Below are 15638 nucleotides of genomic sequence, written 5' to 3'. Positions count from 1 at the left end.
CCCGGCCGCCCGCCCAGCCGATCCCACAACCACCGCCCCCCACACCCCCACACCCCCACCTCTCCTCCCCACTCGCACCACCACCACCACCACCAATGCCTGCCCTGGTTGCATGTGGACGGAGATGGTCTCTGGCCAGTGATGACCTCCTTGTCCCTGCCCTTGCCTCTCTGGTCTCCTCTGTCCTTGCCGCCTGCATCTATGCTGCCGCCACTGCCCGCCTTGCTCCTGGTCCCTCGGCCGACACAGCATGTCGCACAGCAGCGTCTACCGCTGCTGCGGGCAAGTTATGGCTCCTCCATACCTTTGTATATGGTGCTCTGGCTCTGGCTCTGGCTGCTGCTATGGCTGCTGCTGTCACAGCCTTCCTCGCTGCCCGTGGCACGCCCATGAACCCAGCGGCTCGCAAGGGCGTACTCCCGGCTGCCGCTCTCGTCGCTCTCCTCAAGCTTATCCACCTCGTATGGACTTGCATCGGGACGTACTGGACCACCACCGGCCGCGCCGCTCTTGATGGATGCGCTCCGGCCTCTATCCGCGCTGCTGTCGTCCTTGCTTGGTTCGGTCTGGTGGTCGATGCTCTCGCCCTCCTGGCTGCCTACTCGTGGGTTGGTGGCCATCGCACTGATTTGCATGACCTCCGCGCCTATCGCACCTCGCCCGACTACATTGCTGCTAATCGCTCGCGGCTCTCAGCGCTCGCCTGCGTCGGCTGCGTCGACTTTGACGGCGACAGGGATCTGGTTCTCGCTGACGCTGCCGTGCTCTTCTCCCGCATGTTCCAAGACGCCGACGTTGTCCACTCGGACATCCTCGCTGGGCTCAAGCTCACCCACGCCGCCCACAAGGACGCTGCCGCTCGTGCCCGCGCCCGCGACGGCGTGCGCCCGGGCGGCGACCGCCTCCGCTCGCATCACTTTCTGCCCTCGGCCGCCGAGCTCGACGTTCACTCGCCGCGCGACGCAGACCTCGTCGCAGACCTCGCCTACTTTGGCACCTACGCGCTGGCTGTCTACGGCTGGCCGCTCTTTGCCCAGACCAAACTCTGCGTCGCCTGCTCGCCGCTGACCGTCGCAGCCTGCGTCTGCTGCGATCCGTGCTGCGCTGACCCCTACGCCTACCACGAGCCCATGGCCCCGTCGCCGGTCTCGGTCGGCGACAACTGCTGCGCCTACAACCTTCACGCTGTTCGCCGCTTCCTTACCGAGCGCCTCCCGCCGTCCACGCCTGCCGACCGCGTCCAAATCTTGTACTCCAACTACGACAACTGCGTGTACCAGCCCAACTACCTTGTCGCTGTTGACCACGCCAAGTGTGCCATCGTCATCTCCATCCGCGGCACCCTCTCTCTCGACGACGTCTTTACCGACGTCACCGCCTTTGCCATGCCGCTCGACCCTGACGAGTGGTTCGTCCCGCCCTCGTCCGCCCTCGCCGCCTCGGTCAACTTTTCGCAGGATACCCAGACCTCGGGCCCGCCCTCGCGCGCAGGCTCGGACCAGGACGCGCTCGACGACTTTAACGACTCGTCCTCCATTTGGTCGCGCTCAGACTCGGACAACGAGGCGTCAGAACAGGCCGAAGGCGTCGAGACTGCCGCTCCCGTCCGCGGCTGCGGCGAGGCCTCGCCCGACGATAGCCTCTACGCCCACGTCGGCATGGTCCGCTCCGCCAAGTGGATCCGCGCCGACCTCGTCTCGCGCGGCTTGCTCAACTCGCTCCGCAAGCAGCTCCAGCTCGGCGGCGCCTACGCCCACTTTGACGTCGTCGTCACCGGCCATTCGCTCGGCGCAGGCACAGCCGTCCTCCTCGCCTGCCTCCTCCGCCCGCTCCTCCCGCGCGTCCGCTGCCTCGCGTACTCGACCCCGGCCGTCGGCTCACCAGAGTTTGCCGCACGCGTCGCGCCCTTTGTCACCACCGCCGTCCTCGGCAAGGACTGCGTCCCACGCCTCTCCGAGCTCACCGGCCACATCCTTCGCGAAGAGCTTGCCGAGAACCTGTTCCGCTCGCGCAAACCCAAGTACGCCGCCCTTTGCACACCGGCCTCTGCCGCTGCCGCCCTCCTTGACGCATCCGGCACCACGCACGGCTGGCCGGCTGAGACCCGCGAGCTTTACGCTGACTGGAAAGCCGCCACCGCAGCCTCGGCCGCCCACTCCGTCGCCCCGCCACCCTTCCTCCCGCCAGGCCGCCTCGTCCACATCGTCCAGCTGCCCAACCCGCGCCCGCGCTGCTGCGGCCGCGCCTGCGGCCACATCTGGAACTACACCATGGTCGAGGTCACAGACCCGGAAGACTTTGACACCATCGTCGTCTCGCCCATGATGATCGCGGACCACATGCCGTGGAACGTCATCGACGCCCTCAACTCCGCCGCAGACGATTTCGACGCCCGCCGCTCTCGCTCCCGCCCCAGCGCGCTCGAACCCGAGCCGTAGCCTTGTCATTTACTCTACCGCGCGGCGCAGTCGGTCATCACCGTGCAAACGCGCTCCGCAGCGCCACAACCCATGCAATGTACTCATCCACAAGCTTGGCGTTGGCCAAAGCTGGTGCAGAGAGTCCGTCGGGCTGGACGGAGAACAGATCCACCAGCTCGCCCGTGTCGAGCCGCACAAACAGCGAATTGGCTTGGATCTCGCCACCCACCATCGTCACGGCCCGGCCCTCATACACGCCCGGACACGGCGTCCAGAGCGCGGTCCGGAACTGCGCAAGCTTGGCATGGATGTCTGCCTGGCTCACAGAGGGCCCAGCTTCACAGCCGTCCTCGTACTCGTCGTACTCGTCGTACTCGGACTCGTAGTCGGCCGCGAGCGCCCGCGCCCGCTTCCGGCTCGACGACCCCGGCGTCCGGCCCTTGGACATCCCCGCTCCACTTGCCAGCCCACCCAGCGGCGTCGCCGGTGACCGCGGCAGCGTCATCGTCCGCGACCGCCGCGGCGTCCGCGGTGTCATCGGTGTCGCACCCACACCCGCAGCCATTCCCTCCATGTTCTTGGCCTTTTTGCGCGCCGGCCTAGGCGGCGACGGAGACGCCGCCACTTCAAACACCGTCTCCTCCATCTCCATCATCGTTGGTCTTCCGTCACACTGCCCGGCTCCTGCATGCTGCCTGCTGCTCGCAACATCACTGCCACTGCTCGCAGAGCTCGTGCTGCTGCTGCTCTTGCCCTTACTCCGCTTCGCCTGCTTCGCCTTGCTCGCCGATCGCTTGCCGCGCTTCGGCACGCTGTGCAGCCGCTCCACGCCGCACACCTCGGCTGATGGACACGGCTTTCCCAAACACACATGGTTCTTCGAAGCCCGTGGCACACCGAGCACCGCTGCGGACCGCGCGGGCCACGCTTGCGGTGGCAGTACGGCTTGCCCGTCCCAAGACCGTCATCGGCGCTCTTCTTCTTGCCAAACACCTGGACCATGGAAAAGTACTCTGTCCCGGGCCCACAGCACCGATCGAGAATAGTGTGCTTGAGTCGGAGGTAGTCGGCCTTGGACAGCCACATCTCATCGTACAGATCTTGCAGCATCCGCAGATCCTCATGCGGATCCAGCCGGACCACCACTTGCTGGCTCATTGCCTACCTCCCCTCCCCCCCCCCACCCCACACACACACAAGCAGTTCCACAACACCATACACATACATCCAATCGCATACCCATCCATACACACACACACAGTCACACCGATCCATTTTCCCATAAGTGTTCTGCATCCCACCCCCCCCCCCCCCCCACCCACCCCCGCCCTCTCCTCACCTCCTGCCCATCTCCCCGCCCACGCCCAAACCAACATGGCGCCAAAGAGTCGATTGCCATCGCGCGCCATTTGGACCGAGCCGTGTCACCCTCGCAGCAACGCCGATCTTCCAGCACCCCGCCACACCACATACGCACACGCCCATACTCCAAACTCACAACAGTAGCTGTATGTTGTTTGGGTACCATGCGTATGGAGTTGGCTTGGCTTAAACGTGCCTCATGCCCTAGCTTCAGCTCAATGTCTACCCCTCCGCCACAATCGCCACCGCGCCCCCCCGCGCCCCTGATCGATCGGCCCATGTTTTCCCGCCAGGGACATTTGGCGCCACTCGGCGCGCACCGCGCCTGCGGCCTGCTCTCCCTACCCCTGCGCTACAGCTAGGTGCCAGCTACCGCTACCATTGCCATGCTTAAACAGGCCTGATATACGTACCTTGTAGTGGAGTGGGGCGTGGGGGGGTGGGAGGAGGGGGGTGGTGGGGGTGGTGGGGGGGGGGAGAGGGGGGGTGGGGGGGGGGGTGAGGTGGTGCCGCCTCTGCCGCTGATCGACACAGTGGCGCCGGGTCATGCCATGATGGCACTGGCCAGTGCTGGCGGGCAGGTTAGCTACGCAATAGACTTCATCTGGTGGTGAGCGCCGCAGTCTCTACCACTGCGAACATCATCGTCAGTATCATTCCTTTCTCTTTCCTCACGTCCGACGCAACACAAGCATGGCTTCGACAGCGCACTCGCGCTCTGCCACCCACAGCTGGAGCCCGCAGCCGTAGAGATCGCCCTTGGCGAGTCGACGCCGCAGTCCCTGGCCCAGCTCTGGCCACACATCCTTGAGCCACTGGCCGGCGCGCCCGCGCCGCTCCGAGAGCGCTCCGCTCGGAAGGGTGGCCGTTGTCGCCAGATCGACCCAGGAGAGGATCCACACCTCGCCCCCGCTGCCAAATGAGGCCCAAACGAGCTCGACGCCTTGCCCGCTGCTGTGCGCCACTAGCGCCTCGTACGCCCGCTGATGCGGGCCGAGCCACAGGCCGGCCGCCACCAGCTCCTCCTGGATGCGAATCGGCGTCACCGCATCCGCAAGGCCGACCGTCTGCATCAGCCCGCGCGAGGTCTGCGAGACCATGGCGAGCACGCCCTCGACCGGCCGGGCCACTGCGCCGAGCAAGCCGCTGGAGAGGACCGAGAACAGCCGCCCTCCCGCATTCTCGCCGCCACCAGGCTCAGCGCTAGTGCTCGCCGCGGCTGCCGGCTGCTGACTCTGTGCTGCTGCCAGTGCCTGCGCCTGCGCCCGCGCTGCAGAGAGCTTGTTCAGGTTTCGCGCCATTGCCCCCGAGAGCGACGAGAGCGAGCCGAGCGTGCCTGATGCCGTGTGCCGCAGCAGCGACGACACGCCAGACCCCAGTCCAGCCGCAAAGCCCACCGGGCCCGACGACCATCCGTGGTACGGCATGAGAAACAGGTCCGCGAGGCCAGACGAGACATCGCGCACAAGGCCGGTGGGATTGCCGAGCAGCTCCAGCGAGCCCAGCAGCGCCGGCGTCATCAGCAGCGCGTCCGAAATGTATCGCGCCGCCAGGATCTCGCCCAGCACCTCGGGCCGCCAGCAGTGCGCCCCAAGCCTCGCCCCGCCCACCGCCACAGGCGTCGCCTCCAGCCCCAGTGCAACGCCAACAGACACCCGCAGCGTTACCTCAAACTCTAGTGGTGAAACAACAAGCTCGTCCATCTGAACGTACGTCGCGCCAAGTACCGTCGACTCGATCTTCGCACACAGCGCCGGCTCAACTCCGCCCTTGCCGTTCAGCACACTCTCTGCTCGCCCTCCGCTCGCCTGGCTCGCTGCAACCACAGGCGCGCCTACCGCCGCCAGCGCCATCCCGAGGCCGCTCACCAGTGCGTCGTCAACAAACACACTCGTTGGTGCAAGCCCCACCTCGGCACACTGCACTGACATCCCGCCGCCGCTAAGCGTCACCACGCACAGCCCGCGGAACCACTTGGGCCTCTGGCTCGGTGGCGCGCTCCCGCCCCGTCGCCGCTGCGCCTTGGGTGCCATCACCACGTCAAACGGCGAGTCAGCCACGTAGCTGTCGACCTGCGACCGCTCCACCTCGAGCCCAAAGCCCCACTGCTGCGAGTGCTGTGCCCGAGTCCGCACCTCGGCTGCACCGCGCACTCCGCGCATCTCCGCTAGCGCCACCGGTCTCAGCCAGCTCACCTTGAGTCCATCCCGCGCATCCTGCGGCTCTTCCCGGCCAGTCTCGCCACCGCGTTGGCTTCCCTCGTCCATGCTGTACAGTCCAAGCCGAAGCAGCCCGGCGTCCAGCCGGAGCATCATTCCAGCCACTGCTGCAGCCGCTTGATCACGCCCGCTCTCGGCACCCGGATCGCTGAAGACCAGTACTTGCGTCATTCCATCCACGCTCCGGTTCACACAGACCTCGCCACCTCCGCCGAGTATCACCCGCGCTGGTGGCGCGTCGAGCGCAAACGGCTCCGACCACGTCGACGACGCGTCGCCACTCGCCAGCCCGACCCCGACCTGCAGCGCCAGTGGCGTCGCTCCGTCGCTACTCCGTGCCAGTCGAGAAATCCACCACGGCTCGGCAGAGCTGAGCACTTGCGACGCCAAAGCGGGCACGCGCCGGCCTTGGCCTTGCCACCGCCGCCGCGCTCGTCGACGAGAAATGCGTCCTCGTTCGACGCCGCCCAGTCGGCCCAAGTGTACTCGGCCGCCCCACCAGGACCCACTTCGCGCAGCTCGTCACTTGCCGCCTGCCGATACAGTAGCGGCACGCTCGAGAGGTTCCGGAGGACAAACGGCGGTGCGCGCCGTGCAAGCACCATGCTCACGCTCTGCGCCATGCTCAGCCCCTCCACAGCCACCACCCAAGGCGCCCCATCATCGTCCACCAGCGCAACAGACGGTGCAGCCACAGGTGCAGCCACATGCAGCCATGGTGACCACACAAGGTCGTCCACAGAGCCTGCACCCGCAGGCAGCGACGCCACAGACACCCGCGGCACAGCATCGCGCACGCTTTTCAGACCTGCGTCCATTGGAAACGTGAGCAGCTGTCCAGCTCCGCAACCCTCCACCACATGCACCGCCTCGCGCCCGCAAATCCGCAAGCACACCGGAGCCTCGAGCGTGTTGACCACCTGGTACCGTGGTCGGACCGCTAGCCGCAGCACGCCCTCGTCGGCGCTCGCCTCAGCCACAACCTGCCCGATCTCACTCGCCTCGGCAGTCTCGATCCGGAAGCTCACCACCACGCACTTGTGCTTCGACTCGAGCACTTTGCCGAGCGAAAACGCCGACGACCAGGACATGCCCCGCTCAGGGACCCCTACCCCGACCTCGCGGCTGGTCTCGCGCGTCGGTGCAGCAGCCATGGCAGACGGCACCACGCCTAGCATCACCTGCGGCGACGTCCGCCCCCGCCCGACCCCGCACAGCGGCAACGACTCGCCAGGCAGCGCCGCCAGCACCCGATCGCCGACTCGGACCCCAAGTACAACGTGCGTGTGGTTGACAACGGTGGCCTCGAGCCCAAACCGGATTTGGCCCGCCTGTCCGTGCACCACCTCCAGCTCGAGGTTTGCCACCCGCTCGCCGCTCAGCGAGTGATAGTCGAGCGCAACCCGCGAGTCGCTCGCTCCGACATCCGCCGGCGCTACCACAGGCGGCCGCGACCACGCAAAGACAAGGTCCGCCACCGCGCCGAGCGCTACAACCACGCCGGCCTCCACCGCGTCACGCCCCAGCACCGCAGAGCCACCCGGTGGAACCTCGACCCGCGCCTCCACCGGCGCCCCGGACGCGCGCGCCCACAGCACCACTGGCGTGTCGTTGAACACCTCCACCGCAGGCAAGACAACCACTCGCAGTCGGTCCGCGCTTCCAGACAAGCACAATCGTGTGCGCGCGCCCAGCAGCGTGGTCACACTCGCCGTACTTCCGCGCCGCCACACCATGTCTGCTCCATCAACCACCAGCCGCGCTTCAGCTCCGCGTGCAATCATCCAACTCACCTCGCCGCCCGGCGCAAGCTCGAGCGGCGAGCCGACCAGGCCTGGGCCCGGCTCGATCGCCAGAGCATGCTTGGTCGCGTTGGACACCTCGACCGAGCCCGAAAGCACAAGCTCAATCCCCGAGACTTGGCCCGCGCCCGCACTCGCGCTCTTCACGTAGCACGTCTCGTGGAGCACGTCCAGCTTCTGGACCTCGCTCGCAGCCGTTAGCTCAAAGCTCGGCACGGCCGAGCTGGTAGAGTCGGATCCAGCCCCCAGCGGTGACGTCCACACCCAGACCCGTGCCGCAGCGCTCGACACAGGTACCAGCGGCACAAGTGGCACCGCGCGCCCGCCCGGCTCAAGCTTGGCCCGCTGTCCGTCGTCAAGACCGACCCAAAGCACCCGTTGTGTCCGGTTTGCAACGAGGTACCTCGCGTACGGCGCGTCCCACGCCGTCACAATCCGGACTAGCGCTGCCATTGCCACTGGGGAGAGGGCAAGCTCGAGCGAGCGCACCGAGAGTGTGAGTCCGCCCCGTAACGCGGGGCCTGGCTCATCCAGCACTGCTTCGGCCCTCATGCTAGTGAGCACTGGGACTGGCCGCGCGCCGCGGCCCTCGACCCGCGGCCGGTTTCGCCTTGCCATCCACACCGCGTCCGGTACAGCCTCCAGCCCACCGGCCAGCCGCACCTCGGTGCGCAAGAGTACAGGCACCAGCGCGGCCTCCCGCGGCGACGCAACCGCGAGGCCAACCCCGGCGCGGGCAACCACTTCGATCGGGCCGGCCGACGCCACCGCCGCCCGCAGGCTCACCTTGCTCGCCTCGGCCACGCACGCCGCACCGCGCCGCTCGCCGTCGGTCACCGCCACACGCAGCGACGGTGTACCCGCCACCAGCGAGAGCCATGGGCTCAACGAGTCGACTGCCACAGAGTCAACCACAAGCGTGTGCCGTAGAAAGAGCGCCCACGGCAGGCGGCCGGTAAGTGTCGCTGTCGCTCGCTGCGCATCCGCCGCCCACCACTTGCCCAGAAACGTGCTCCGCGCCGCCTCGACATGGGCGTCCGAGGTGAGGACGCAGATCCGCCACTTGCGCGACGCCACCCGGCCGTCAACCAGGTGCGGGAAGACCTCAATCACGTTCGGCTCGGTGAGCGAGAGCGCAAACCGCGCTGCCACCTGGTACGCCCGCGCCGACGACGCAAAGTACTGCAGCTCACACTCGAGCTCCAGAACTTGCGCCTCGGCATCGTCGCGCACCCGCATCCGCCCACCGAGCGAGACTGCAGCAAGCGTTCGGCTCGCTCCAGCATAGCTCCACGCAAGGATCGAGTCGTACCGGCCGGCCGCCTCAGCCAGCGCGGTTCGTGCATCGGCGCCAATCGAGCTCGGCGAATGCGACTCGCCGGCCTCGGTCGACACCACGTCGGGCGCCACAACAACAGAGCTGACCGCCGCGGACCACGACGAGCCCGAACGCAGCTCATCGCGCGACAAGTCGCGGACCGCGACGCAGCGCTGAACATCGCTTTCCACTGCCTCGGCACTCTCTCTGTCCATCACATGCGCAAGGGCCATGCCTAGCTCGTCAGCAAGTGCCGCAACAACCGCAAGCTGTGCGCGGCTGACTGTCACGTCGACAGCAGAGAGCTGGACGTCGAGCTTGAGCGGGGCGACAGCGTCGGCTGCGGCGGGCGCGTCGGCAATTGCATTGATCTCGAGCGGAGCACTGAGATGCTCACCGTTGCACACCACCGCCACGTCACGGACAAGAGCTTCGGCATGGAGAGTCCCAGCTTCTAGCTCGTGGTGGAGGAGCGCAAAGCCGCCATCGCTCACGAGCTCCACGCACCCGACTCCGAGCTTCATCCTGCCGAGCACGAGCTTGGCTTCGGCACGCGGAAGAGGCGCCGCATCGGCAGCAAGTGGGCCGGCTGTTGTCGCCGCTGAACGCTCGCTTCCGGCCAGGCCGCTGAGCCGACCCATGCTCGACGCCAGCCGTGTTGCGATGCCGGCGACGGCAGCCACGTCCGCCACGTCAAAACTGCCGTGGACCGCCGTGGCCTCGGCGACGAGCCGGACAGGCGGTGCACCGAGCATCGACGACGACACAAGCGGAATGCGCAGCGTGATGCAAAGTGCTTGCGCTCCCGCCCCGCCCCAGTCAAGCAGCGCCGCGCCAGCCCGCTCGAGAACAAGCGAGTTGAGTGCAAGCTCGCCCTTGGCCCGAGCTAGCGCGCCCGACGAGCCCGGTGGTGGCACCTTGAGGCCCGCCGACAGCCGCCCCAGGCAGAGCCGGAGATCGTCCTCACCCACCGCGCTTGCTCCCTCCAACACGAGCTCGAGCGCGCCCGGAACGCTGCGAAACATCTCACCCCAGGCAAGCGTAGCGGCCGGGGCTGGCGCTGGCTCCCAGCCCAGAGCGGGCAGCAACTTGCGAGACACCGGCTCAAGCGTGTGGGTAATGAGCGCATCAAGCGCGACAAGCGACTTCTCGCGCAAATCAAGATCGACCAAAGAGACCGAGAGCACCATCGCGTCCGCGGCCGGCTGCCACTCGCACCGTGAGACAGCGTACACATCGGCCAGCAGCGGCTGGTGATGCAGCGGTAGCGCGGCCGAAGCAGACACATCCACCGGCAAAGGCATCAGCGGCAGAGCGCATAGAGCGCTCACATCCAGCTTGTATGAGATGACCGAGCGGAACGAGCCGTGCAGCGGCTGGGCATCGACCGCAGACCGGAGCGAAATGGCGCCGAGCCTGACCACCACCGGGCTGGAGGCAGCGGAGGCTGGCGGGAGCACCGCAATCTCGATCGACTTGGTCGTCAAGTCGATGAGCGGCGGGTCGTCGCGGACAACAGCTGGTACGAGCACCGCCGCGACGTGATCGTCGTCGACCACCACGCCAGCCGCCACGGCCGCGGCGGCGCTGCCGCGCTGCGGTCCGCGCGCCCGCAGCGCGTCGCCGAGCGCCACGGTGCACTCAACCAGGGCCGCAGGAACGAGGTGGACCGAGGTCTGGCCAAGCTCAATGTCGTAGCGGTGCGGCGCGAGGTTGACCACCGACGCGCCGAGTGAGTCGGCCGGGCGCGGATCCAAGCCTGCTGACGAGTGGGCGTCGACCGAGCCGCGCCACTGCAGCAGCGCGTCCGGGAGGGCAATCTTGAGCAGCGGGTCGTGCGAGCTGTCTTTGAGCGCAAGCCAGAGGCGGGAGTGGCTGTACGCCAGCGAGAGAAACCGTGACTCGAGCTCGATGTCGACAGCGGCAGAGACTAGCTCGAGCATGAGCGGCGAGCCCGCGGTGGCCGGTGGCATGCCGATGGTGACAACGACCGACGGCAAGTCGATGTGGGCCGAGAGCGAGACCGGGGTCTCACTCCGGAGCTGGGCAGCTGTTTGGTCGGCTGTCGACGCGGCGGCGGCGCGGGCGCGCGACGAGTCGGCGAGCGACGCCAACAGCTGGGCGGCAGACATGCCAAAGGCCATCATCGACGTCGGCGTCTGGACGCCCGACGAGAGCTCGTCGGACGAATTGGAGCGCGAGCGCACGTCGCGAGGCACATAGCCAGCCGAGCCGAGGAGCTCGAGGAGCGCGGCCGTGCCGGTCCGCGGCGAGCCTACGTGCGAGGCGGCGGCGGCAGTGAGGAGCGTCATCGGCAGAAGCGTCCCGGTCTCGACGTCGAGCGAAGCGAGGAGGGCCGTGACTGGTGCATCCAGGTCGTAGGCAACCGGCGGGACAGCGTGGCGTTGCGGTGCAAGCTCGGCGAGTGACTCGGCGGAAAAGGCAGCGAGGACAAGGAGCTGCTCATGAGTGATGCTGACCGAGACCGGAGCGACGTCGACCGCGAGGGCGAGCCCGTACTTGGCATCGGCAGAAATGCCAAGCGAGCCGGTGACCCTGTAGCCGGAGAGAATGGTGAGCGGGTGAGTGGCGAGCTCGGGCGACGACGGCGGTGCCACGAGCGAGTAGACCTCGAGCCGCGAGACTTCGAGCGCCCAGGGCAACGTGGCGAGCTCGTCCGGCCGCGGGCCAAGGCGTGGGCCGCGGACTGGGAACGAGGCCAGCGGCAGCGAGGTGAGCCACGAGCCCGGCGGAATGGCGGCGAGCGGGACCGAGAGCTGGTGGTACTGTGGCTGGACGACAAGCTGCGGGAGCTGGACCACCAGCGTCGTCGGCGAGTAGCCCTTGATGCAGCTGTGGGTGTGGGTCGCCGGCAGGTAGAGGGCAGGTGCCTGCAGATGAAGGTAGAGACCAAGCGCGGCAACCGACGACCAATGGAGGTGGATCATGTCCTCGAGCCGCTCAGGCGCAGTGCCGGCCGTGACCGAGGCGAGAGCCGCGGCCGCGGCGTCGGCGGCCGCAGTGCGCCAGGCAGCAATCGAAGTGTGAGCCGGGGTCCGGACAAGATGGCAGGCCCCGCTGCCGGCAGCGGCGTCATCTGTCGGCGCAGCGACAAGCGGCGAGGCCGAGAGCTCGGCCAGGAGTGGTCCGAGGCCGGCGGTGGCCGCGAGCGAGAGCGCTGAAGCCGCAGCATGCGGGAGCGGGACAAGCGCAGCGAGGAGAGCAGAGACGTGATCGTGCCAGACCGAGACCACAGGGTCCCACAGCAGATGGAGGCGAGCAAGGCGGGCAACTGCCATCGGCCGCAGCGCCATGCAGCCCGGGACCCACGGAATCTGGACCATGGCAGCGGCAACGTACGGCTGGGCGTAGTGCGATGCTGGGTCGTGGCTTCGCTCACGCCCGGAGGCCGCCTCCGGTGCAGCATGCGCCGGCGGCGTCGACGAGAGGAGCACAACGACCTCGTTTGTCTCGCGGCACGCGCTGCAGTGCGAATGTGTGCCACGGAGCGAGGCCGCGACTTCGGCTGAGCGAAGGTAGACTTCAACCACAGTGGCAGCCGCGCCCTTGTCGTGGTAACCACAGCGGAGCTCTTCGAGCACAAGCTCGAGGACGTAGCCCGGGGCGTCTGGCGCAAGAACAGAGTGCCAGAACTCGGGTGGTAGGACGGCGACGGGCTCGCTTGGCGGCGCTGTCGGCCAGTACATCGGAACAAGGTCCTCGGAAAAGAGCCAGGCGAGAGCAGCGGCGGCGCCGGGCGAGAGCTCGATGCGGAGAGCGGGCAGGGCAAGGTTGACCGAGAACGAGGGAAAGACGAGCTCCCAGGCATCCGGCAGCTCGCCGCAGTCTGGACGCGGGTCGACAAGCGCGGTCTTGAGGACGCAGCTGGCATCGACAGGCTGAGGCGTGAGGCTGGTGAACGGCGCATGTGAGGCGGCAACGCCGACGCCGGCAGGTGCCGAGGCGGGCGCCGAGGCGACGAGGCCAACGGTTCCGGCGTGGAGCGCAAAGGTCATTGAGTTGTACAGGTACCGCTCAACAGTATCCCCGGCGAGCTCGTCCATGGCGGTGGCAGCCGAGCCAAAGGGCGAGGTGATCGAGGCGAGCGACGAGACGCGGGCCATGGCAGCGGCGGCGGCGGCCTGGGCCCCGGCCTCGGAGAGCTCGGACGAGGCGACGGCGAGGCGAGCCAGGTCGAGTGAGGAGCCTCGCGGCGTAGGAAGGCCCGAGGCCGGCCGCGGCGACGGCGCAGAGGCCACCGCGTCCGGCGCTGTGCTCCAGGTTGCGGCCGTGTACGAGAGCGGCTGCAGGGGGAGGAACGACTCGTGATTGGTGACGGTGAGGAGGTCGAGCTCGCACCGGATGAGCGGGCCGAGAACAACGCCGCCGTGGGGCCGCTCAGTGCGGCGTCCACCACGTGCGGCGGGAGATTGGGGGCAATGAGCAAGACGGCGCCGTTGACCCGGATGTCAAGCAACGCCGGCGGCACTGACGTCCATACATCGAGCAGTTTGTCGCGGAGCGAGTCGGCTGTGTGTGCAACGTCATCATCCGCCAAAGGCTCCTCATCACAATGCGGTGACGAGGACGCTGGCAGGAGTGTCGGCGGTAGTGTCGGAGTGAAGAGCCAGACGAGTGTGTCGAGCGCGTGCGGAAGGAGCAGAACCTGGATATGACCGACCAGGAGCGTGAGCTCCGAAGCGATGGGCAGCTCGTCGGGTGAGTCGATGAGCGCAGCTCGGCCGCCGGGCAGGGCGGCGGCCGGCGGCGCAACCGAGCGCGAGACGAGAAAGAGCGCCGGAAAGACGGCTTCGTCAAGGAGATAGGCGGCCGACGAGGGTAGCGGCGGCGGGAGTGTCTGCGCCGCCGCTTCAAGCAGAGCAAGCATCCGCGGCGACGCCGACCGCTCAACCCGGTTGATGCCAGAGTACAGTGCAGAGGGGGCCGACGCGTCGGAGGCTGCAAAGAGCGAGTGATCAAGAAGACCCGGGTGCCGCGGCTCGTCCGAGTGCGGCCCGAGATAGGCAATGCACGTCTCGCCGGGCGCATAGTGCAGGCTTGCGCGCTGGATGCCAAACACGGCATCAGCGCCGAGCTCGACGCCGGCCCATCCCAGGGCCTGGTACTTGACGCCGGCGAGCTCAAGGACCATGAGCGGAGAGGCGTCAGCTGCACCGTGCTTGTCGGCCGTCGCAAGGCCGACAGTCAGCGAGGCCTCGTCGACAAAGACGCCAATGATAGTGCCGAGGCTGAGCATGTCGGCGAGGGCCAAAGGTGGCGGTGATGCCGGCTCTAGGGTCGCGGTGTCGTCGAACAGCTCGCCGCCATCATCAAGCGAGGTTGGATCGTCGCCGATGAGCGCGGTGGCCCACGAGAACCATCCGCCGGGCGCTGGTGACGGCACGGCCGCCGCCGCCGCCGCCGGCGGCAATGTCGGCGACGGTGATGCAGGAGCGTGGTTGGACGGCGGCGACGGCGGCGGCTGGCCCGGCGGCGACGGTGGCGGCTGGCCCGGCGGGGATGGCGGCGGTGGCGCAGGCGCAAAACAACTCGTCATTACTGCAACAAAGAGCTCGAGGGTGGCATCGGTGACGTCGAGATGGAAGGCACGGATGAGAAAGTCGAGCTCGAGCGGAGGGAGGTGTGGGAGCGGCGACGGGTCTATGTGCTTGCGGATGCGGAGCTCAAAGCCGAGGCCGGAACCGATAGCGACCGGCTCGTAGCTGGACACGCCAAGCTTGGAGAGCGGCGGCAGACCGAGGAGATCCGCCGCGGCGGACGAGGTGGGAAGGAGCGAGAGCGTGGTGCCGGTCACGACAAGGTGTTGGTGCAGAGCCTTGGTAGGGCCGAGCGGATGGACGAAGGCGTGGTCCCACGCCGGCGAGCAGGCATTGAACGAGAGCCTTTCGATGTCAAAGATAGCCGAGGCGTGCTCCTCAGCGATGACCACAACGGCATCGGTGACCACTACCGCGATGTTGTTGACAATGCCGGCGAGAATGGAGCCGAGCCATCCCGGATCATCGGCCGGATTCTCGGTTTGCGGCTCGGCATCAGCTGCAGTGTCTGCTCCTGAGCCACCTGCCGCAACAGCCGCAGCAGCCGCCGCCGCAGCAGCAGCAGCAGCATCGCCATCATCAGCAGTGAGCGATGTGGTAGCCTCTGACGCTGACTCTGATTCGGCGGCAGCAGCAGCAGCAGCAGCAGCAGCAGCAGCACGTGAGGAGAAGACCAGATGAGGAGCCGATAGAGTGATTGTGACCGGTTCTGAAGTAAGAGCTGTCCAAGGAATGTGTATCCGAAGAAGAGGAATGACTCCTGAAACAAATACAAATGGAAGACCAAGCTCTGCATTGAGCGCAGCTGTTCGCATGTCCAAGTTGCGCAGGAGGACATCACCTCCCCACAGCGAGAGTCGGAGGTCAGAGGCTTTGATGTTACGAATGTACTTTTTCACATAATGTGTAAGAAGCGGGGAGAGGTACCGCTCGAGCATGCTACTCGTCACTCCCTGCCC

General features: G+C 67.3%; 2 protein-coding genes across 2 annotated transcripts; both read right to left on the bottom strand.

Annotated features, from left to right (window-relative positions):
• Positions 1–2433: 2433 nt before the first annotated feature.
• Positions 2434–3578, bottom strand: AMSG_07544 (uncharacterized protein; the record flags this gene model as incomplete). Its single annotated transcript, XM_013900572.1, has 2 exons — positions 2434–3276; positions 3318–3578. 2 exons carry the CDS (start codon positions 3576–3578, stop codon positions 2476–2478), a joined length of 1062 nt encoding a protein of 353 aa, XP_013756026.1. The 3' UTR covers positions 2434–2475.
• A 794-nt stretch (positions 3579–4372) lies between these two features.
• Positions 4373–15617, bottom strand: AMSG_07543 (uncharacterized protein; the record flags this gene model as incomplete). Its single annotated transcript, XM_013900571.1, has 3 exons — positions 4373–6371; positions 6401–13518; positions 13572–15617. 3 exons carry the CDS (start codon positions 15615–15617, stop codon positions 4454–4456), a joined length of 11082 nt encoding a protein of 3693 aa, XP_013756025.1. The 3' UTR covers positions 4373–4453.
• Positions 15618–15638: the final 21 nt, after the last annotated feature.

The sequence above is a fragment of the Thecamonas trahens genome (genome assembly GCF_000142905.1).
Source record: "Thecamonas trahens ATCC 50062 unplaced genomic scaffold supercont1.36, whole genome shotgun sequence".
NCBI lineage: Eukaryota > Apusomonadida > Apusomonadidae > Thecamonas > Thecamonas trahens.
This window is presented reverse-complemented; position numbering and strand designations above follow the sequence as displayed.